The 26,003-nt window shown below is 42.2% G+C and overlaps 1 protein-coding gene across 5 annotated transcripts in view; it reads right to left on the reverse strand.

Moving 5' to 3' along the window:
• l(2)gl (LLGL domain-containing protein l(2)gl) overlaps positions 1-26,003 on the reverse strand; it is a 124,377-nt gene that overhangs the window by 67,669 nt on the left and 30,705 nt on the right. For all 5 annotated transcript variants that reach the window (XM_071689067.1, XM_071689066.1, XM_071689064.1 and 2 more), the window contains exons 3-4: positions 4,577-4,661; positions 3,979-4,094 (exon numbers count right to left, since the gene is read on the reverse strand). In XM_071689067.1, coding sequence (XP_071545168.1) covers positions 3,979-4,094; positions 4,577-4,661 — 201 coding nt within the window. The remainder of the gene's footprint in view (positions 1-3,978; positions 4,095-4,576; positions 4,662-26,003) is intronic.

Genomic DNA, 26,003 nt, shown 5'->3' on the forward strand with positions numbered 1-26,003 from the left:
GCATTTACCTCCCTAACAACCCCATCCATAAACAAATTAAACAACCATGGAGACATCACACACCCCTGCCGCAAACCTACATTCACTGAGAACCAATCACTTTCCTCTCTTCCTACACGTACACATGCCTTACATCCTCGATAAAAACTTTTCACTGCTTCTAACAACTTGCCTCCCACACCATATATTCTTAATACCTTCCACAGAGCATCTCTATCAACTCTATCATATGCCTTCTCCAGATCCATAAATGCTACATACAAATCCATTTGCTTTTCTAAGTATTTCTCACATACATGGTATGTATATGGTAAGAGAGATGTGTGGAAATAAAAAGAGTGTGGTTGAGAGAGCAGAAGAGGGTGTTTTGAAATGGTTTGGGCACATGGAGAGAATGAGTGAGGAAAGATTGACCAAGAGGATATATGTGTCGGAGGTGGAGGGAACGAGGAGAAGTGGGAGACCAAATTGGAGGTGGAAAGATGGAGTGAAAAAGATTTTGTGTGATCGGGGCCTGAACATGCAGGGGGGTGAAAGGAGGGCAAGGAATAGAGTGAATTGGATCGATGTGGTATACCAGGGTTCACGTGCAGTCAGTGGATTGAATCAGGGCATGTGAAGCGTCTGGGGTAAACCATGGAAAGCTGTGTAGGTATGTATATTTGCATGTGTGGACGTATGTATATACATGTGTATGGGGGTGGGTTGGGCCATTTCTTTCGTCTGTTTCCTTGCGCTACCTTGCAAACACGGAAGACAGCAGCAAAAAAAAAAAAATAAATAAATAAATAAATAAATATACACACACACACATATACATGGCAGGGTGGCAACGGGAATGGATGAAAGCATTAAGTATGAATATGTACATGTGTATATATGTATATGTCAGCATATGTATATGTATGTATACACTGAAATGTATAGGTATGTATATGTGCATGTGTGGGCGTTTATGTATATGCATGAGTATGTGGGTGGGTTGGGCCATTCTTTTGTCTGTTTCCTTGTGCTACCTTGCTAACACGGGAGACAGCAACAAAGTATAATAAATAAATATATAAATAAAATAAATATCTATATGCCCATACACGCACATATACATATCAACATATACATACACATACAGACATACATATATGCACATGTACATATTCATACTTGCTTGCCTTCATCCATTCCTAGCACTAACCTGACCCACAAGAAACAGCATCGCTAACTCCTGCTTAAGTGAGGTAGCTCCAAGAAAACAGACCAAAAAAGGCCACATCTGAGGTAAAAAAAAATAATACATGGAAAAGGAATATAAATCAAACCTATCCCCATAAGTCACAAACCTAAGAAAGTAAAGACACACTCAGATTACAATAATCATCATCACCACAGACCTTACAACAAATGCAAACTCTATACAAGACCCATCATCGACGAAATGATTGAAAAGCAGAATCTGAACTGCAAAGTGACATTCCTAACTTAGCACAATGGATAACAAAACCAACTTCAATTGATTCTCATGACTAATAAAGAAAATTCACACTTTCCACACCATCTTAAAAAGGGTATTGTGGACAAGGCAGAAAATACAAATCTTTCTCATAAATTCATTAGCAGTCAGTTGTCAGTTAAAGGAACAGCTAATTAGGATAAGGGACTCTGAGGAAATAACTGTTAATGATGATGTAAGGATATGTGAGGAACTCAATAACAAGTTCAAAGGTGTCTTGAGAGTATAAGACAAAATAGTCCCAACACCGGAGAGATCGAACGGGAAGGAGGTTGTAGAAAACATCGAGGTATCTAAAAAAGATATTAACAGAATATGAAAAGGTCTTGATCCATAAAAGGCTCATGGTCCTAATGATATTTCATATGAGTGTAATACACTAGATAATCTTCAAGATGTTATTAAATTTCATCATATGTGGGCATATACATACATAGCTAGATAATCTTCAAGATGTCACTAGAAAAAAGGCAAAGTCCCATGGGAATGGAAATAGGTGAACATCATTTCTATCATTTCTATCTGTAAGAAAGAAGACGAAGAACAGGCAACGAACAACACACAAATTTCAATGATAAGTGTTGTCAGTAAAGTTCTGGAAAAGATAATTAGAAAGCAAACAGATGGCTTTCTACAGAGGAAAATTACCTAAGTTAAAGACAGCATGGTTCTATGAAAAGGAGTTCATGAATAAACCTCTTAGATTTCTAGAGGACAGTGAGCTATGTCTTAAAAGTCAGGGTGGACTGTTTGCACCTGGACTGCCAAAAAGCATCTGACAATGTACTGCGTGGAAGGCTAATTAGAAAGCTGGATCACCAGGCATAAATAAGGGGAACACTCCATCAATGTGTAGAAAACAACATCTGTAGAAAGAAACAAGAGACACATGTCAGAGGAGCCTTCCCTAAATGGGTTAAGATGACCAGCATAATGCCACAGGGTATGGACTCCTATCTGAATGCATTTGCAGGTGATGCAAAGGTAATGAGGGAAGTGAAAAGAGGAGAAATTTATCGACTTACAAGAGAACCTAAACAAGTTGGTTTGATGCATGGTTGATGAAATTTAAGTTGAGCAAATGTAAAGTAATGGGGATGGGACAAAATGAAAGGTCTCAACATGATCATTTAGTAGGACGAAATAAATCTTAAGGAATCTGAGTGTGAGAAGGACCTGGGAGTCACCCACCTAAAGATGCACAAACAACTTTCACAGAAGGTCCATAGGAGGGCAACAACAACAAAAAAGTACCAGTATTAAGAAAATTTCATTACAGAGATAAATCTGCCCAACTTGGAAGATAGCATGAGAGATGACCTATTGTAACTAAGTTTTAAAACAAGACTAATGACATAGACAGAGAGCAGCTCTTTGAAAAATGTTGGGATCAGATACCCAAAAGACATAGCATGAAATTAAGTGAGAAACTTGTTAAAAAGATATTTCCATAAATAAGTACTCCTACAATATAAGAGCAGTGGATGAATGGAATAAACTGAAAGAGGATGTGGTAAATGAGGACAACATACATAAGTTTGACAGATTGTACGATAGTAGAGAAAGTTCAAAAGGGGCACCACAAGAATGTTTCCCCCTATACAATACAAAAAGGTAATTACACACAATGGTGTTCCCAGACTCTGCTTGCCAGTGGTTACTCTGCAAGTTAGATGTCACCTTCAGCATGGCTGCACCACCAGCAACATAGAAAGCAGTCAAATCCTGTTAAGGACCTTCTTACTCCAAAGGAACCTATCATTTCCCTATTCCAAAGTGAAGTGCACCCTTAAACCTACAAAAACCCATATAAGGGGTCCTAGAGATGGATAATCAATCATATACATACACATTCCAGCTTGGCATTACAAACACTCTATCTGCTTGTGGTTACACTATGAGTAGAAAGTTACCTTCAGCAACTTTGAATCACTGAAAAACTATCTCGCTAAAGAATTTCCCACTTTAATAAAGTTCATCCTTTCCTTACTACTGACTGTAGCACAGCACTGAAGCTGCAGGAGCCCATGGAGATGAGGGTCCTTGGTGTTATATAATAATAATAATACCTTCCAGTCCCCAGGATCCCCTTCAACGGGGCTCCATCTTTTTTTTTCCATCTCCATTAACGTTGCTTCACTCTTCAACCATTTCAAATGCAATGCATCTGTACTGTTTAAGAATTCTTTAACTTTAAACAGTGATAAAATATACATCATCCTTTCCTTTCAGGAACATTAGAGGTGTCCACTGTAATTCTGAACACAGACACCTAATGCCCCTCAATTTATCTAAAGAATAAGGTATCAATTTCTCTATATCTTTAACAAACCTATAAGCTTTACTTTAATTCCTTTCTCCCTATTATGTGGGTTAATCTTTTATACTTAGTGATGCATCATTAACATCTAATTTCAACTCAACAGTTTGTGTTGGCTTTAGGCATAATCATAAAACTTAAAGCAACTTACTTCCCCTCAAGTGATGTAGAGTTGACTTGAGTGAGCTGCATACCACCAGAGTCATCTAGTTGCTTCAGCTGCCATAAATGTAGGCTGTTGTCCTCACACAGTGACACCAGGCGGCACTGTCATGACATACAAACACACCCACACAAGGTTATTACACACCACATAAACCACACTGTCAGTTGTCACTTGATGCATGGTTAAATGTTAAATGATATTCTCTACAGGGGTAAAAATTTCAAGCAAATCATAGACAAAATTAGCAAAGTTTAAAACTGACTCCGGTACCAATATACTGGCATCTTTATTTTGAGATTTCAATGCAATGCCTGAGTACAAGATTACTATGTGTGCTGAAAGAACTGCAGTAATCACCTCATCAACTAACAATAATAATTAAGATCATTCATGGTCAAACAAAACTTCTAACACTACCATTTTTCATAACATTTCTATATCAAAGCCTACAACTTCCATAGGACAAAGAATTATAACTGATATAAATCTATTCCCCTAGTTCTTCACAACAGAGATACTAAACCATATAACTTCAACAGACTACAGTAATGGAAATAGGACAATAATCAATCATATAACATACCTGTCCATTAAGAAAAGTAAGATGGGTGATGGCAGATTCACTGCTTTCATTCTGACCGTAAAATTCGACCCCTGGTGTACCATAGCTGTTTATGTTAAGGAAATTTAAACACAAAACCAATAATAAACAAAAGCAAAGAATGAGTAATGATTCTACTTTAAGTTTTCCATAATCTACATCATGGTGGACAGAGGAATGGCTGGTGCTGGTGAGAGATGGTGTCTGGAGAAGTAAACAGAAGATTTTATAATGCATTCAGGCTAATAAACTGGAAGGAAAAGTCACTCTAAATTTCTGAACAGTACTTAAGCTGGAGCAAATAAGACTCCCATTGATACAAATAACAAATAAAGCTGCTCTGAGGAGATACAATGAAGGAACACATAATATCCGTAGCTTTGGGTAAGCAGATGTTGATACGTGGTGTTTCCAGGAAAAAGTGTAAGACATGGTTATACCCAATATAATTTCCTTATTGGCAGGACGAACTGCAGTGTTCTGCAACTGAACGATGGGAAACGTGAAACACACACACACACACACACACACACACACACACACATGTATGTGTATATATATATATATATATATATATATATATATATATATATATATATATATATATATATATATTATTTACTTATTTTGCTTTGTCGCTGTCTCCCGCGTTAGCGAGGGAGCGCAAGGAAACAGACGAAAGAATGGCCCAACCCTCCCACATATATATATATATATATATATATATATATATATATATATATATATATATATATATATATTCAACATTCTCCTCCCTCATCCTGAGATACTGCACCGTTCCAAATTCAATGAGAGGATGGGCTTAGGACGAAATGAGTATTAGTGAGAGGAGGGGAGAAAAAAAAAATGAAGTATGGACAGTGAAATCATCAACGCAAGAGTGAATAGGGCCAGATGTTGAGAAAAGACAGACTGTTTATGGAGAATAGTAAGTGATATAGAAGATCTCCGAGGGGTAAGTCGGTCCATGAATGATTACTGCAATGGCCTCATCAACGAAGAAACGGTGCGTCAGCGAACACAAACAATAAAAAGCCAAAGGGAAGAAGTTTGGAAAGTTAACTTATATCACACCCTGTAAAAATGCTTTGGAGATGTCGAGGACCATGATAAAAGATCCATCAAAATCCCGGAAGCAATATGACCAAAGATGAGTCACCAAGGAAAGATCTCCGGCAGGACTTCGTCCGTGAAAGCCATATTGGTGATTAGAAGAAATCAATGGGAATCTCAGTGCCAAAGAAAGTAAGAGTTAAAGAAGAGTTTCAAGGAGTTTGGAGAGAGGAATGGCCATCCTTATAAGACGCATCTATATGTCCCCAAGAAACGGTGGTACATCGCCCATCCAAACAATTATTTTTTTTTTTCTGTTTGCAGAGACGGTGCGAGCAATTGACTTTAATTCGATCAAGGCCATCTCATAACGCTGTGTAAATTACTATAACTTAGCCTAAGCCAGGTTCCCATTCAATCAAACAACCTCTAGAGGATGACTGAACAACTGGGTTGACTTGACCGACAGACGCAACCAGGACTCGAACCTACGAGCTTAACCCCGTAATTGGTTCACGGTCAGCAAAGGTTAATAGCTGCACCTCAGATGCAGTAACAAATATTACTTATAATCTTCTTCGTATCCGATTTAAACTTTTCAAGTTCATCACAGGACCACGCAATTAACTGACAACGAAGACAAGAATGCCTATGTAAGTGTCTACGATGGGTCGCGGGCGACACAATGAAGGCCTTTATATTGAATACAAAAGAATCTCCAAAATTTCACATGCATTCCACCTTCCACTGTAATACAAGGGGGGCACATGCGTACATACAGAGATAAGAACGGAATGCAACACTTTCCCATCAAAAAAAATAAAATTCCCTTTTACCTACCCATATCTTAAATGACTGGAACAAGACAAAATGAGAATGGGAAATCGATAAATTCTGCAAAACTGTCCTAAACCACTGAATCCTGCCTAATCCTGAGCTGATCTGATCTCCTTATTGTTGAACCATCAAGAACATTATTAATTCTAAGATCTATTTCAATCGAGGCGTCATTGATATGTCTACCGCAACTTACGCGTCTTTCATTTAGATTGCTGACAAGAGACGTTAAACTGTTTTATGAAACGTGATCTATAAACGCCAGATTGTCCCTTGAGTTCAAAGTATATACGTGTACTTTGTCCCCTAACTAATAATTCCACGAAAGAGAAAATAGTAGACTGGTGCGAACGTGACAGTTTCTCTAGAGGATGCTCGTGATGAGAGCGACTCGAGGATGAGGCAAGGAGGTGCGCGGGAAATATCTAACAAAGGGACGGTTCCTCACCACTGAACGTCGTGTTCCCCAGCCTTGGCGCACCCGCATCACTCCCCAAGTGTCTGAAGAGACTTATCAGTTATGTGTGACCTTATGTACAAAAAAAAAGTCTGAAGTGACTTGCCAGTTACGTACAAAGTTGTGTACAAGAAAGCCGAGCTAACTGGTATGACAACATCGGTAATACCTGGAAAGTCAGAAAAAACGGGGCAAACATGAGTGTCTTACTTAAGTCACACTGCACTTCTGGGCAATCGAGACATAAGATGCCAGGGGAAGGCGGGGAGGTCATGGTTAAAGTGAACATATTTCCTACAATTAAAACCAGGACATGCCATCAAAGATAAGAAAGAATTTATCTTACTTCCAATACCAGTATATCCAAATGGCTAATTGTCCATTACCAATATAATTCATACAGATTGTAAAGTACAATAGTAACTGAGTGATTGTACACAATGTCTCTTGCCATTTAATTGTCGTACTTATCACTGGAAGCCATCTTCTCTAAAGCAGAGGATGTGTATTTCAAAACTTTATGGACTTTCAGTCAGGTCAACTTAAAATTCATTTTTGACTCTAGGAAAGTCCTGAAGTTATGCATTTTTTTAAACTATGATACTTCAGATGTCTGTGACTATTAGTTTGACAGAGTGCGCGTTCACCTGATGAATTACGTACAGGGGAGACGTAATATGAACTGATATATTTCTGATAGGCTGACTGCTAAAATTTCTTTGAAATGAATCATTTTACCTATCGGTGGTCATATGTTATTTAGTTCATTCCAATCTGATACTTTCCCATTACTTCTGTAGTAAAAGGGCATATGGATCGCAAGTCTATACCAAAATTACTTTTCTTTTAGGGAGGTTTGAAATCAGGATGGTGTCAAGAACTGAAACGAATTAATTTACTTTCGCCTCTTAGTCAGCCCTGGCAGCGACTTGGGGCTTAGGCCTCCGACAAATAGACAATTTCTCAAAGTCAACAACCCCCCTTAAGTACATGGACGCCCATTTAAATTCAACACAAAAAAAATCTAACAAAGTATAAAGACTTACAGTAACGTTCAAGACAATAGGATTCGCCGCTAGTTCAAGACAAGGACTAACGAAGTCTAAAACAGCGCAGAGGTTCGGTGCTAAAACAGTAAGTGTGCGCTGTTGAACCTAATTTTGTAGAAAGATTTGTTGTTAAGTCTGAACACTTTACTAACCTTAAGACATAAACACGTGTGACTGCTGTTCATAATCCAGCTTAAAAAGCTAAATAGATTCGGTGCTTATTTACGCTAACAGTATGGGGAGAGTCTTCAGTTTACAAGTTTCACTGCTCACAAAACTCGGAACAGATGACAGATTTTAGATTCTTACCTTCGCATTACAGAAAGGGGCCAATAACTTCAAGAACAGTATTCATTCGTGCAAATGAAAAAAAAAATCTGCATTCACAAATGCAATAATGAGTAAGAATATTATCACTTTTTCATCGCACGTAATCTTAGCTAAAGCGACATTGGCCTTGCTGAGCTGGCTGGCTGAGGGTTCGGCTGGCTCAGCAGTCGACCGAGATCACTCCCAGATCCTATGCTACGCTGCGGTCAACCATGACCCAGTCTCAAGTGCTAACATGTTAACTTAATCCTGCAATATGGTACAAGTGATTAGTATCTGTCGAGCTCATACTTTTAATGAATTATGTATATCTACTTTGTTCTAAACTTTACATGCTTCTTCGTTGTTTATCAACTTTCGTATGAAATGAAAACTTCCGTTACAATTTCTATAACTTAATATTGTTATCTTTATGATCATCATTATATGAAAACTCGCTTTTCTCTGACCAGTGGTGCAGGAGTCTGACTGACAGATGTTTGGGTTATCTCCAGAGACATCACTAAATCAGTTTTGGAGTCAGATAAAAGGCCATCTTCACTAAACCCTTGACAACACCTGCCTTTAAACTATATTGTTAGAACCATCATCATTACATTCCACTGGCTTGGCTTAAAAGGTTTAAGGCATTTTTCAGGCAAACTAAAATTTTGTATTATGAATGAATTTATGAAAAAAAAAATTCAAAATGGAAAGTCCCCCCCCCCCGCATATGTATTTTCTATCTCCTCTCTGAGCTCGAATCACACCATTTATGTGACACTTGAGAAAGGGCGGAGGGGATACCAAAGTACGCTAACACAATGGCTTCTTCGTTCGCAAATCGACAACAACCATATTTTTCCGTCCGTGTCAAAGAATCACCTGATATACAGCAGGGAACGGATGAACCCACCAATCTACCTACATTCGAAAGCTTCAATATGAGAAATTCACGTATAGCTACACCATTTCTAAATGCAAATCTAAGAAATTACATGGAATGAGATCTCCAAAAGAGGTAAACAACGCTCAAACACTGGACATACGGCGACAAAGTAACCACAAACAAAGCCTTATAAACCATGCTTCGTCCCTTTAGGTCTTCTTCCCTCATACATATACGCAAACTTGATCCTCAGATCCTTTGTCAATACACATGCATGTATCTGAAATACTTCACTTCATTCCCTATTCATTTTTTTCCGAATAAGTTACTTTCGTGAAATCTGAGCCAAGCAGAAACTTAAAAATGTAGCAGGCATACCAGCTAGTTCTGTCAAACAAAGACAGAAATATGAGCTGTCAAGCCGTACAAGTTGCACCTGTAATCCTCAACTCCTCCTCTTTTATTGATCCGTCCACCAGCCGCACACACAACTATGTTACGCACAGTCGAAATACCAAACGGTCTCATGTTTATTTAAAGACTCATCTCTTCCACAACAGTTTGGTCTCCAAATATTCAGGTTATCTCTACATTCTGCCATTTTCTCTAATGTGATCCATTAAAAAAAATTCTCAAATGTCTGGTGGTAAATTCACAATTCAAACTGCTTCACTAGTCCTGACAAAATTTAAGTTTCTGTCAATAATCAAGCAGGGATGGACACAAGGATGCAAACCCCTTCCCTTATATAAAAAACTGACCTGAACAAAAGTCAAACGAACACAGGGATAAGTTGGTACGAGAGATCCCATCGAGTGTGTCAACAATTATACACAATGAGCATTAAGCTCACCAGAAACAAGCTTTTAACTGATTTTATGCGTTCAACTCACTATTTCTTAGTCATTATTATCTTAACTTTCAGAACCCACCTCCAATCCTACAAGAATTCTGGATGGTTTCGCTGCATTATACATACAAGATCAGCTAAAGTGGAAATGAACCAATGAGGCCGTTCTTTGTATGTCCCTGGCTCTACCTCACTACGCGGGAAAAATCTCTTTAGTACTACTTACTATACTAATGAATGAAAAAAAATCAAAAGTGGAGTTACCGCTCACTACGAATGCATGAATGTACCTCGAGATCAACACAATTCGTAGCGCGTGTTCAAGTAGCGCATGTTGAACACTAAAAACCCGCGTTTAAATAACATGCATTGATCTTATAGCTTTAAAAGTAAGTGCCCCCCGGAACCACTTATATGTTCTCGATTTCTATAGGCTCGGGAAACGGGAATGCAGAGTCCACGAGAGGTCTTGGAAGGGCGTTCAGGTAGGGTTAAAGGTATAACTAGGTTTTCGGTGTTACGTTAGGTTGTTGGTTTCTGGCTGGTTTTAAGTCGCTTTAGGTTAAATCAGATTTTACGTTGTTTAGAAAATGTTAAAAGAACTGGGGCCAAGCTTCTCCCGCCAGATGACCAAATGAATTAAACAAAATCGCGAGATCACACGAGATCTCATTTCTCCCGGTTCTCAACGCTCCAGAAATGGGGAACACTAACAGGTACAAAGACACTACTTTCTTTAAATAATCTCCTTTCTTTCTCTTCTATTTCATGTACATGCTCCTTTACTAAGCTCTTCCCTCACCTCCTCCCTCGCCTTCCACGATCAGGAAGTGCAGCGACGGTAAACAAAGAAGAGCAGCGCTTGGCAAACCATTTTTCATCCGTGTGCTGTGGTCAGAAAACTGATTCTACAACTTCCCCGTCATTCTGGTGCTTACGACAATCCTTACCCGTCATTGGTGTGTACACGCCTTTTACTCTCTACACTTAATGCACGAACATGTTTAAGTTAAATGTAATAAATGTAACTGATACATTCCTTTCAAATGTTTAGCTCGAATGAGAAAGAATTTCTACCTAAGTATATCCTCTGCGATAAGCAACGAGATTTTGCCAGAAAACAAGGCTAACGCATAACATTCACTCAGTATTAAGCATTAATGAAACTGGGCAAGTGTGTATAACACGAGCCTGAGTGAGTGTGCTGTGCTTCAGGTATGATACAAAATGCAAAATATACCGTACCGTATGAAACAGGTGTGGGCGTAGGCTACGACAGAGAATAGCTAACATACTAATTCCGCCAAGGACGTTTGCTGGAAAAAAAAGGTAGTAAACCCCTTCCCATAACTTTTTCTTCCAATTACGTCTTTCAAGACAACACAAGACGAAAATCGCAATCTTACCAGGTGCAAACGGGTGACAACCGGAATTTCCGTCTACACTAAAAAGAAAAAAGTGTCAGATCCCATTCCTACCTAGGAAGTCCTCATCAATTTTACATCAGCCTGAAAGCAAAATGCCAGTTGGTTCTAAACAACACCCATCCGCTCCCGCTCGCCCCACCCAAAGCGAGACGTTCACATACACTGAAACTTAAGACCTTTATAGGCTCTCTTTGATAATATGACACCTATTTAGAGTGACTATACATACCAATACTGATAACAAGCACTGCAACACTGTGGCATATAATCAACAACACAATGATGGGCTTTCAATATATCTGTGGTACTCATCGCGAAAGGCTTGAAGCCGGCCGCTAGGTCCCAATCAAACAGACTGTAAAATGAACTCGCACCTATAACTTTTTAACGTGTAAAAATAAATAAATATATATATATATATATATATATATATATATATATATATATATATATATATATATATATATCGTCCCGTTTGGTTTGTGAAACTGCCCAGTTCTTGAATTATGTGGTCCTTTTCGCCCAGTCCATAATATGGGCAATCTAAAAGCCCATTTCATAAACAGCAATTTTGCTGCCAAATACATGAAATGAGTATGCGAAACCCTTTACCTGTCACTAAACACAACAACGTATCACTAAGATAATCCGTGTACGCTCTCGCTAAAAAAAAGAAGTAAACGATGACTTTAAACTGACAAACCTATCAAAGTCGACCAAGCGAAGGATGTGTGATTAACCCGGGTCGCTATTACTTGATAGGTGACCTGCCTTGTGAAACATGATGATAGCGTTTAGCCGCATCATTATTTCACACTGACGTACAGAACAAACTGACCGCTTCATCCTGGGTCTCCAACGCTGGTGTGGTGTGTGTTCGTGGATGAAAGGGACGGGAAGAGAAAGGGAGGGAGGGGAGCGTGCGGCAGGAAGCATGCCGATCCTGGGCACGCGGTGGAATGATGGATGTTGAGGGTCTTCCCTGTAGTGAGCCGCTCACCCTGTTTCTAGTCACACCTCGCTACTCCTGCCCAGCCTACACACTTCCCCTTCCCCCCACCTCCCACTTGTACACTACCCGCGCATTCCCCCTCCTCTTCCTCCACATGAACACTTCTCTGACGGCTTTATATATATATAAATATATATATATATATATATATATATATATATATATATATATATATATATATATATATATATATATATATATATCATCAATATCTTCCGATAAATTTTGTCAGCATACTCTCTTCATTAAAGAGAACGTTCCATCAAGACACACTTTCCCGCCAGCTGTTGCGCCTGAGAGTCATAGGCGAGGAGAAACCCTCCTGCTTTACAATTCTGCTGCCTCCATCTACACAGATAAAAAAAATACAGGATAATATTACAGTCGTCCGCTAGCATATAACCTCATCCCAAACCATCAGGTCTGTCCTTCCCATGTCCACTCTAACCCTGACCCTCCTTGTGCTTCTCCAGTGCCTCGCCTTGGTGCATACAACCTTACTAGCCCCCCCACCTCTCTAGTGTACGCATCTCCGCCGCTCTTGCCTACCCAGGCCCACGCCGCGTCATCCCGTAGTACCTTACCAGTACAAACACGCCACATCCACCACACATATGACTTAACAATCGTACGATTTTCTTGGATACGTCGACAATTGCAATGGCAAATCAACAAAAATAAAATAAGAAGAATATAACGCCGCCTAACAGAAAACAAAGGAGTGTTACCGACCCTGACACATACATCGCATACTGAATCACAGCGACCCTGACCTTTGCCTCTCTCACAACTGGTAAAGCGTATTAGAAAAGGTAACTTACCTCCTAACGCCTAAACAGCATTACGCCGCACTGAACAGACGATCACATAGGTCTATCTGGTAATCTTGTTAAGGGTCGACTTTCTCACACGCCACTAAGTCCGCGTGCAGCACAGTCCGGGGGGGGGGGGGGGGAGACCTCCGTGGTGTAACTGGTTAAGAGTCCCTGACCCGGAATGCATTCACGTACAGCACGGGGTCGAGCGAATAGATTCGAATCCTAATTGCGGCAGTCGGTCCATATTCAACCCAAGCTCTTCATCCTCCCCTAGAGGTTAGTCGATAAAATGGGTACCGTGCTTTGGTTAGGATATATATATATATATATATATATATATATATATATATATATATATATATATATATATTTTTTTTTTTTTTTTTTTTCTTTTTTTTTTTTTTAAACTATTCGCCATTTCCCGCATTAGCGAGGTAGCTTTAAGAACAGAGGACTGGGCCTTTGGGGGAATATCCTCACCTGGCCCCCTTCTCTGTTCCTTCTTTTGGAAAAAAAAAAAAAAAAGAGGGGAGGATTTCCCCGCTCCCTCCCCTTTTAGTCGCCTTCTACGACACGCAGGGAATACGTGGGAAGTATTCTTTCTCCCCTATCCCCAGGTATATATATATATATATATATATATATATATATATATATATATATATATATATATATATATATATTGTCCAAGACAATCGCATGTTTACCAAATAGCGTCCTAGCTTTTTTTTTTTTTTTTTTTTTTTTGCTTTGTCGCTGTCTCCCGCGTTTGCGAGGTAGCGCAAGGAAACAGACGAAAGAAATGGCCCAACCCACCCCCATACACATGTATATACATACGTCCACACACGCAAATATACATACCTACACAGCTTTCCATGGTTTACCCCAGACGCTTCACATGCCTTGATTCAATCCACTGACAGCACGTCAACCCCGGTATACCACATCGCTCCAATTCACTCTATTCCTTGCCCTCCTTTCACCCTCCTGCATGTTCAGGCCCCGATCACACAAAATCTTTTTCACTCCATCTTTCCACCTCCAATTTGGTCTCCCTCTTCTCCTCGTTCCCTCCACCTCCGACACATGTATTCTCTTGGTCAATCTTTCCTCACTCATTCTCTCCATGTGCCCAAACCATTTCAAAACACCCTCTTCTGCTCTCTCAACCACGCTCTTTTTATTTCCACACATCTCTCTCACCCTTACGTTACTTACTCGATCAAACCACCTCACACCACACATTGTCCTCAAACATCTCATTTCCAGCACATCCATCCTCCTGCGCACAACTCTATCCATAGCCCACGCCTCGCAACCATACAACATTGTTGGAACCACTATTCCTTCAAACATACCCATTTTTGCTTTCCGAGATAATGTTCTCGACTTCCACACATTCTTCAAGGCTCCCAGAATTTTCGCCCCCTCCCCCACCCTATGATCCACTTCTGCTTCCATGGTTCCATCCGCTGCCAGATCCACTCCCAGATATCTAAAACACTTCACTTCCTCCAGTTTTCTCCATTCAAACTCACCTCCCAATTGACTTGACCCTCAACCCTACTGTACCTAATAACCTTGCTCTTATTCACATTTACTCTTAACTTTCTTCTTTCACACACTTTACCAAACTCAGTCACCAGCTTCTGCAGTTTCTCACATGAATCAGCCACCAGCGCTGTACCATCAGCGAACAACAACTGACTCACTTCCCAAGCTCTCTCATCCCCAACAGACTTCATAGCGTCCTAGCTATCTATATATATATATATATATATATATATATATATATATATATATATATATATATATATATATATATATATTAATATGTACATATAGCAAAACAGATGACCTGGATTAGGGTACTGAAATGCCCACGCCGCCTCAGCTATCATAAAGAAAAAATGGACTCTTACAGTACTATCTTACTATCACTGTTACCCTTTACTCTTATTAAACTATCCTGGTCTTTACACCCTATCTATCAAACAAAAAAGGCGACTAAGAATAGCGTAGAAGAGGGGATACAAGATCATTATCAGGTCCGTCTTGCATCCCAGCAACCATCACCTTAACCTCATCCGACAGGTCGGCAAAGAAACTAACTAGTGCACCATTAATGCTGGCGTCACCCAGACAGATCCCTCGTCCCAGGGATGCAGTTCAGTATCACAACCCCATCAGGACCACTTGGCCTAACCTTGTTCACCCCCCAGCCTCGCCTCACCTTGTTCACCCCCATCCCAACCACAGTGAACTTCATAAACGACCTGTAGTGTTTATCCCTTCCCATCCCCATTTATATCCCCAATGCTTTCTATATCATGATCTCCATCATCATCACCATTATAACCATCAGTGCCCATCATCACCATCAACATCTGCACACATCACCACCATCAACATCCGCACACATCATTCACGTCAACATCTGCACGCGTTCCCAATACCGGCTTACATCATCATCAATATTAACATTCCCATCACCATGATTACAACATCATCTGCAGACCATGACCATCAACACACCTACATCAGCATACTAGCATCAGCATGTCAACATCAAGCAACACACAAACTTTACACCACAGCCAACACATCACCACCTCTGAAACACCAGCACATCATCACCACACCACCACAACCAACAACAATAACAACAACCAGCATTACAAGGGCCGTGTGTCAGTTAAAGCGGGGCGTCCCATGCGGGCCCCACGGCCGTGTAAACAGCTGCATCACTAAACACACGGCAAGACAAGGGATCATGTTCTATCCACAGCCCACGAGACATCATGCCCTAAATGGTCCTACATCTATGCATACTACCACTTGCTCCCCACGAGAGGCCAGGTACAAGGCCTCCGATCCATCCGACTCCTGTGGACATTACCTTAGTGCAACAGAGTATGTGGGTGGGTACCAGGACGGACGTGGGAAGAAACTGGAGCGGCGAGGCGTATTTGAAAGATACACGCAAAGAAAAGGAGATGCAGAGACGAGAGGGATAGAAGGAATGAAGAAGAGATGGAGGGAGGGAGGAGGGAGACGGTGGAGTGGCTCCTTGTGGCACACAAGCCAGCCTCCAACAGTAGCTTCAACCAGCCCACTGTTCAGTGTCCTCAACACGCTCCCCTAACTCTGCACCCACCGCCACCACCAATAGCCTCCCCTCTCGCTGTACTACCTCCCTTATCGTCGTCTCTCCTGTCCCTCTCATCATTCTTATCGTCTCTCCAGTCTTGCTTCTCCCCTACTCTCACACTCACCCTTCTGTTATCAGCTTCCCTTTTTCACTTCCCATTACGCAACGCTTCATTACACTTGCATCACGAACGCAGCACCGCCGATCAACTCATCAATTTTCGAACACTTCTTGCTGACGGATGCAGTATTACTTTATTCAGTCGTGACCCTAAAATCATGCTAGTTTGGGAAGAGGTTAGGTTGTCCAGCAAGCCAAGTAGTTATGGTCAGGGCGGTCCGCTGGCCTGCCCTATGTCAAAGCAGGGCCCAGGGGAGGGATCTCTCATACACTCAGGATGGGGATACCTTAATTCTCAACCACTTCAACGATATATAACTGATTAGCTTTAGTGTCTAAGACCTACATGACAAAATTCAAGCAACTTGGACGCAGCTTTATGAACACGACGGTAAGATCCAATAGGGGGAAAAAAAGGAATCTGACCTGACCCGTTAAAGATCAGGTCAAAGGCTAGGCCATCAAACCTAAGGGTCGTGCCATCAATGGAAAATAAGTAAACTCGCGTTTTTTGTTTAAACCTGGAGAAAATTAGTTTTAACAACCACACCAGGGCTTTTAAACAGGTCGAGACACTGACTTTCAACTCCACCAGATCTAACCACACAAGAGGTGGGCAGTGCTCCAGCTCTTCGGCATGTCGTATCTGAATACTGGTGTTCACCCCTGATCATGGGGGAGGGAGGGAGGATGGTTCCCACATGCACACAGGCCCTTCTTGTCCACCACTTCTGACTGAGCAAGGTCATCAAAATTCCTCACTCTGCGACGCCCGGTCCCTCCTTCCCTGCTATATGTGACACGATGCTCATATGTACGTTCATCGGTCGTGTCTGACTGTGCTGGTGGACGTGGCCACTAACATATAAGATGAGTCCACGGGAATACAAGTTCTCCATGCAAAACTTTTGCCATACTGTAGCAACATCAGCAGACATTCAATAACATACATCCACGCCACAACATAAAATCAGTGAAGGTCACTTCTACAGAATAAAATAAACCGAAGATTTTTGAAGTAAAAACCAAAAAAAAAGCATTTAAAAATTCCCAAGTGTGTATTCAGCGCTGGCCTCTCGATCAAAATCAATTCCTGGAGACGGGGAGAGCGCAGCACCCTCCTGTGGCAGGCCGGGTCACAACAATGTACAGTTCGTGGTGGGCCGCCGCATCCCCAGTCCCCTCCACCACCTACCAATTCACCAGAGTCCGGGAGCCTTGTGTGGCGCCCACCCACCACCATCAGGCGCTGGGCTCAACACCACCTTCATTCCATGTTTCATCCGTGTCACAAATATGGGTCCTACCTCAATGTTTCCATCTATCCCAGAGAAACTTGTACATCAGAGTAGCCCTAATATTTCCACGATCAAATGCCACATTAAAAACTACATGAACAACATTAAAAATTTGTGGATATATATACATATATCTTTATACATATTTGACATTTCTTGCATCAACGAGGTAGCGTCAAGAGCAGATGACTGAGCCTTAGAGTACAAAATCCTCACTTGGCCCCCTTCTCTATTCCTTCTTTTGGAAAAGTAAAAACTGGAGGATTTCCAGACCCCGGCTCCCTCCCCTATCAGTCGTCTTTTACGACACGCAGGGAATACGTGGGAAGTATTCTTTCTCCCCATCCCCAGGGCCAATCGCATGTTTACCAAATGGCGTCCTAGTTACGTCTCTTCGTTATATATCAACTGACTTACATTTCACTCGTGTCTCCCCTGATGATGTGATTATTACACGAAAGTGCACTTGGGAACTTACTGTTTCATTTTCCCCGTGCACTCTTAAAAAAAATATATATATATATATATATATATATATATATATATATATATATATATATATAGCGAGAGAGAGAGAGAGAGAGAGAGAGAGAGAGAGAGAGAGAGAGAGAGAGAGAGAGAGAGAGAGAGAGAGAGAGCAGCATATCATGCTCCACTCCAGCCACACGTGTCCACTTCAACCGTATCTCAAACACCTCCATAAATTACCTCATCGAAAATCAACTCTACAACTGGTAGGACAAACTTACAAATTCTTGAAGGTGGCCATTTTTCACCCATGGCTCAAAATGCACGCAAATGTCACACTCACCACAGCTGAGAAAAGTCTATGATTCACAACTCATCACCACGAGGAAAGGTCCACTATAACAAACGCCCACTGTGACACCCCCATCAAGCCGCTACCAAACCCATCCCACGGCAGGAGACACTCCATCACATAAATGACTCGGGACAAACACAGGTCTGGTTGACGGGGAGGTAGATGGTCCAACGCCGCCCGAGGGAAGCTACGAACGATGGGCTCACACGTCCACCATCCTCCGTCCTATGTTAGTACATCTCAGCTGATGTTTATCCCACGTGACGCACAAAAGAAGTGACGGACACATCAAGTGACGCATAAAACAAGTGAGACACATTAACTGGCGAGTAAAACAAGTGGTGGACACATCAACTGGTGAGTAAAACAAGTGGTGGACACATCAAGCAACGCACATACCATCTGGTGAACACACAAGTGATACTACGCTTCGAAACGTAGCCATCTTTGATGCATCACCCTAAAGCAGAAATTCAAATACAAAATCATAAACGAAACGTAACCAAAACTCTCCCAAACTCATCCAGCAAAACTCTCATGCAGTCGCTGAAATCCATCCGACAGATATAAACAAATGTCGCCGAACAATCTACGCACGAATCTAAAATATCTAGAAATCAATTTTCATTCTTCCTATCATCACTGAGGCACCGAGGAATGTTCCTGTGCTGCCGACCTACACTAATATCTTATGACGTAAGAAGAAGAGCTGATAAGGAGCAGTGGAAACGTTAATAAGTCCGTCAACGCTGCTGGTTCCCTAGGACAGATGCAAACACAATTCTGGCGAGGCTGAGTAAAACAGGTAGTAAGGCGCTTATACACTGATACCCGAGTGGTGGAGGAGGGGAGATAGGCTGGCTCTACCCAACAACACTCACCGACTGCTACTGATTTTGTTCTATTTCAATTGCATATTTCAGCCCTTGATTCGCATGTCTTATTCAATACACCTAAATTCATTAGCATTATCATAATCATCAATTTTATATGCTTGGAGCACATTCTCCAAGTTGCTAGAGCCTCATAAATGAGGTCTTGCTATTGCATAACTCTCTATATCTATCTATCTATCTATCTATCTATATATATATATATATATATATATATATATATATATATATATATATATATATATATATTACATTCGTGGAATACTACAAAATTTCTGTCAAGACAATTGGCCTCATAAAAGATTACAAAAAAAATCTAATTCACATATTCATATTCATAATTCATTAGGGGGAACAACGCCCCCCCCCCCCCACACACACACGGTTACCACACCCACTCATATTCCATTATTTACACATTTCGCAACACGAGGCACTTCCGTTGCCTAATACCTCACCACGGAGTTCAATATCTGGGGGAAAATAAATACTAATGAGTCCATTCGTTTGTCTTGTACGCCACGGTATTTGCCACTGTGCAACACATACAGGCTACGCACTTGAGCTTCTTCGACTATACCACTTGCAAAACCCATCAGCTTTTCCTAATCAATGTGCAAATCTATGTAGCCAGTACGTCCCCCTCCGGGAGCTACCGAGTTGGTCACCAGCATCAGACGGCAGCTAATGATGTGCGTGTGATGTTTCTATCATGGATCGTCCCGGTGCCGTCATACTGACGTGAGCCACCTCGCATTCTCTACCGCACTACACACATCTTGACACACTCAGGCCCTGGCCTTGTTCGCCTTCAAGGTCCAAGATACGTTGCCCTGTTTTCTGTTACGCACACGAAGATGAAGCTAACAAAAGGCAAATGGTGTGATTGGCATAAGCTTTCCTTACGTGTGAAAACATGAAAAAAAAAAAACATTCGTACATCAGTATTCAAATCAAAGGATGGCATAATTAATTTGCATGTAGTCAATTATCTATCGTCGTCTCTCTATCTATCGTCCTTATCACCGTTCTGTTCCTCAACCCACCGTTCTTGTTCCTCAACCCATGCCTACTGTGCTGAAGTGAACCACGAACACAATGCAGAGGCTTCTAACCGACCGCTTCTCTCCACGAGGATGAATCGTTCCATGAGATCAGCATCTCCTGTGTCACCTGCACCTCAAGACAAGACCTCATCCCGCCAGCCAGGTGTGCCAGACCAGAGATCTCGCTGCTTGCATCCTAAACCCTGGCAATAACACACACGAGACCCGCCGCCCGCCCTTAATGTTGTCCCAGCATGACATTCTCCCACCTCCTCCAGGCAAAAACACCCTCAGCCATACTGTAGAGAATTCCTCGGCCTTCATAATGTCCCTAGCGAACTAACACACATTCCCAACGCCGCATCAACACGCTCTACCGTCCTCTGAGCCAGTGACACAAAATGCGGCCCAGCTTTGAGCAACAAGTACACAGTGAACCGTCCTGTAATACATACAGAAAGTACTTATGACGAATGCATGACTTCCGATGCTTCATTCGGTGAAGTGACCGGAAACCAGGATGTTCTGGCCAAAATGAGCACGACCTCTGACCTTGCTCCTGAGGGTCAGGTAACCCGTGTTACTGAGTACACGTAACAGGTGACAAATAACATCATCTAACTACTAAGGCTGCTCGATTCTAAGAACAAGGTCAGTCGGGCTGTGGTCTAGATCCCGACTCTAACGCCAATGTACAGGCTCTACGGCACGTAGCAGAGAGAAGGCCAGCCTTCCCCTGGGGTGCAGTGGTGCAAGGCACCCGTGGATCATTGTGAAAGGGGGATATTCAAACCATCAACTCCGTTCATACAATTCAAAACTAACCAGAGACAATCTACTGCGTTATGCATTTTGACAACCAGCTAAAGTGGCGTTTTAAGTGAAGCAACATCATCTGACATCACCTAAACAACAATCTCTAACTTGCTACACGGACCTGAAAACATTACATAACAAAATACAACAGTTTCAGGCACTACACTCACACGTACAGTACGCTAGCGTTACAGGGTAGAAGCAAGATAACAGATGATCTACGACAGGTTCATCTGTTGGAGGACGATTAAATGTGTGTACAAACAACAGGGTAGATGCATAATAATTCATCATCTCAAAACTCCCCTCCCAAATAGATGGAAAGATGAAAAAAGAGGATACAGCTCAAGCCTACTCTTTAGGGATTAATCTTAACTGAAATCCCCAACGCACGCCCAAAGCTCCCAAGGGCCACACTAAGACCCCTGTACAGATGTACCGTGACTGGTGACTGGTGTAGAGCAGGGCAGCTCCGTCCACCCTAATAATAAGAGACTGAGCGAGCGAGTGTCACTCGCCTGCCTGAACCTTACGTCACACAAACATCCTGGTCATAACAATACACACGGTCGGATGGCCATCATCGCCGTACAACAGACTCTGGCTCTACAACGCCACCAACCGATCCCCCACTCGCACTTCCGTCTGCTACGACCAGCTTCCGTTCCCCGTGGTATAACACGCTCCATCGATACTAAACCCACAGGTTAGTTCCACTACCGTTCCTTAACTAAATTCCACAACTACCCCGGCCGCAGCAGTGGCATTCTTCGAGATGCATTACGGGCGTCTTGAAGTGTTTGGGTACACTTTCTGCTTCTCTAAGTCTAGCACTTTCACTTATTATTTCCGAGGGTTTTCACCATCTGCGTAATCTAGCGCTCCTAAAACAGAAAGTCTGCTTGGCGAGGCGCATTCTTAATGAAGTGCATCGCTACTCATGGATCGAGGGTGGTGTAGCAGACGATGGGGTGACTGGCTCACCGAAGGCGGCAATGAGGAAGCTGTAGGTGACCGGACACAGGTGCCCGCTTACTGTATATAGCAACTTGTGACTAATCATACTGAAAGAATTCACAAGGAAGTCCGTGATATATGTCATGCACCTACTGAGACAACACAGCAACTGAGTGAGAAGCTGTGAGTGATTCTATAACCAAACACATGGTTTATGCACCTCGTAACTGCACGCAGTAACTGAGTGAATACCTAAATGAAAGAATTTACAAGTAAGTCCATGTTATACATCCATTCCTTCACCAGTCATTCATCATTCATCTTTACATAATTACAGTTCCTTTGCCGTTCGCTGCTCACGGAAGCTGTTCTCTCTAGGATGATACTTCACAAATTAGTAGTCTCGTCCACCAGACTGTTGGATCCTGCGACCTGAAGACTGAATCATCGGCACAGGCGGGTAAGTCTGTCTCCCACTCCAAGATCATCTTATCTAGTACTTTTAAAAGTGGTCCTGCATGTCTCCCACTTCGATTATCTTATCTAGTACTTTTAAAAGTGGTCCTGCATGTCTCCCACTTCGATTATCTTATCAAGTACTTTTAAAAGTGGTCCTGCATGTCTCCCACTTCGATTATCTTATCTAGTTCTTTTAAAAGTGGTCCTGCATGTCTCCCGCTTCAAGATTATCTTCTCTAGTACTTCTAAAAGTGGTCCTGCATGTCTCCCACTTCGATTATCTTATCTAGTTCTTTTAAAAGTGGTCCTGCATATCTCCCACTTCAATATCACCTTATCTAGTGCTTCTAAAAATGGTCATACACCTCCTGCATGATACATCTGGCTTCTACCAGCAAACTGTGCGAGTCGTGGGCACCCGAGGTTCATCTGTCTAGTGAGTCATTTACGGAGACCGAGAAGAATGGTGGTCCTTAAGACCCATTGAGTCCTGCGGTACCCCAGGGCTGAACCCGGAACATCCCTGCCTCCCCCTGTACCGGACTGTGCATGCTTGGCTGTCTATCGTGCAGGCAAGGACTGATTACCGCCTGCACGTCAGGGTATGCCTCTCATCAGTACCTACCCGGAATATATCGTAATGCATCTCTCACGCATATGTTCTAATACGTAGCTGTGTTCTTTCCCTTCAATCTTTGAGTTCCTTTGTTCCTTTGAGACAGCGACAAAGTATAAAAAAAAATATATATATATATATATATATATATATATATATATATATATATATATATATATATGGATAGACAGATAGATACAGATAATTAGGACAAAACATTTCCTGAAATGGTGAAGAGAGTGAGGCTGCGCGTGACACAGTGAGGAGGGGACACATGTGGTGGGGACACGCCCGGAAGTACGGCCGGCGTCCGGTGTCAAGGGCCAGGCCCGGCCACTGAGTGAACACCCACACTGCAGCTACACACACACACACACACACTGCAAATGAAGCACCACCAACCAAACAAACAAGCTCAACTCTTAACTTATCAAAAGCAGGTGTTCGTCAATGCTTGTCGTCATGTATACTTAACAAAATTGAGCAATTTATGACAACCGTGACAAAACTTAATTGCGCTCATTAAAAACCTTCCATCATCTAGCATCCGTAATGACCAACATAATAAGGGTTTACTGCTGTAATAACATTTACCAAACCATTTACCATGATAAAGGCAACACGACCCAGCCCCGCATTGCACTTGTACTGCGAATGCCAGATATGCACCAACAACACCTTCCGTGTGGCAACACACGCGAGATATTGGACACACACACACACACACACACACACACACAACGCCATCTACAGCTCAAGAGAACCCTATTTCAATATGACAACTCACACAGACAGGGACCCTCGTGTGATAATCACATCATCAAGGGAGACACAAGAGAGAAATATAAGTCAGTTGATATACATCAAAGAGACGAAGTTAGGACGACGTCCTAGCTTCGTCTCTTTGATGTATATCAACAGACTTATATTTCCCTCTTGTGTCTCCCCTGATATGTGATTATTACACGAAAGTGCACTAGGGAACTTATCGTGTTTCATTTTCCCCCGTGGACTCATAGGAATATCTTGATCACGCGCAAAATTGTGATCCTTTCCAATATATATATATATATATATATATATATATATATATATATATATATATATATATATATATATATATATATGATCAAATCTAGATATAAGTGTACATCGTGCTGTTGCCCACCTGCAGTGTTGCCATACGTCCCCTCCCCCGCCCACAACACACACGCCTCACACCAACAACATACACGTCGTATAAAAAAAAAAAAAAAGCCCAGCACGTGCTAATTACACCACCAGGCGGCACCTGCCCGTCCACAAACACCTGGCCTCTCATCCCCTCCCTCTCTCCCTCCCTAGCTAGCCAGCCATGGGGTCGCACCTACCCACCTCCCCTCCCCCCATGTGACCCCCCCAACATCATCCTCCCGCCTCCCTCTGTCTGGAGTGAATGATCCCCCATCACCCATCACTCCCCTTGCCCGTCCCATCCATCACCCCTGCCAGCCACAACTACTCTCCCACAGCTCGTGACAACCCACCCTCTCTCTCTCTCTCCTACTACCACTACTACACCCCCCCCCCTTCCACCCCGCTACTTACCGCAACACCTGCGCCAACAGGTGTTCGCCGTACTCCACACTCTGCAGCAGAGGTTCCCGCATGCGTCATGCTGCACGTGACCGCCACGATCAACAAACAGTAAACCACAAATATCGATCGCATGAGCCTCAGCCAGAAGGCGTGGACGGCAGACGCCCCAGGTCGGGTGTTCTGAACAAACCATGTGATACACATGAGGAATCAGGCGGTCATACACGTCACCTGCAACCGTAGAAAAGTTATCAAAGAAAAAAAAAATGACAGTCAAAAGACTGGAATTCTGACAAGCATGAGTGGGCGTGATTACTATTTGTGCGATACAAGGAGAGGATTGTCTTACACCTCTTGTCACGTCTCTTAATCATGTTTACTTGTACCACGTCTTTATTCCAATGTAAACACACACACACACACACACACACACAAACGCACACCAGCCGAAGCCAGGTGCCTATTTATCGCTCAGCCCCGACGGGAGGATGAAGACCTGTCTGTCATTTTCTACATGAACTATATGGAGGAGAGGAAGTTCTGAGCTCGCACCACCCCTCCTCTCCATCTCCTAGACAACACACAATTTCTAAAGCTTACGCCAGCTTGACTAATCAGTCTGCACCTTTCGAAGAACTGTACGTGTGTAGATACGTTAACGCATGTACATATGGCCCTAACAAACACGCGCACAAACGTACGGAGTCCCGTATGCATTAAGAACACCCTCGTCAGTCTATCAGTTCATGTTGTATACGTCATAATTCAGCTTGGAGACACCCACAGCAATGGAAAGTCCACGGAAAATGGGGGCCCGATGGCCCACGTTTAGGTTGTCTGACTTAAACGTAAGAAACTTGAGTGAGAATGACGCTGGTGTACAGTGGAGAGGCACAAGTGGGCGGTGAGGCATATATAGCTATTGAC

This window comes from Panulirus ornatus, chromosome 46, assembly GCF_036320965.1.
Source record: "Panulirus ornatus isolate Po-2019 chromosome 46, ASM3632096v1, whole genome shotgun sequence".
NCBI classification, from domain to species: Eukaryota; Metazoa; Arthropoda; class Malacostraca; order Decapoda; family Palinuridae; genus Panulirus; species Panulirus ornatus.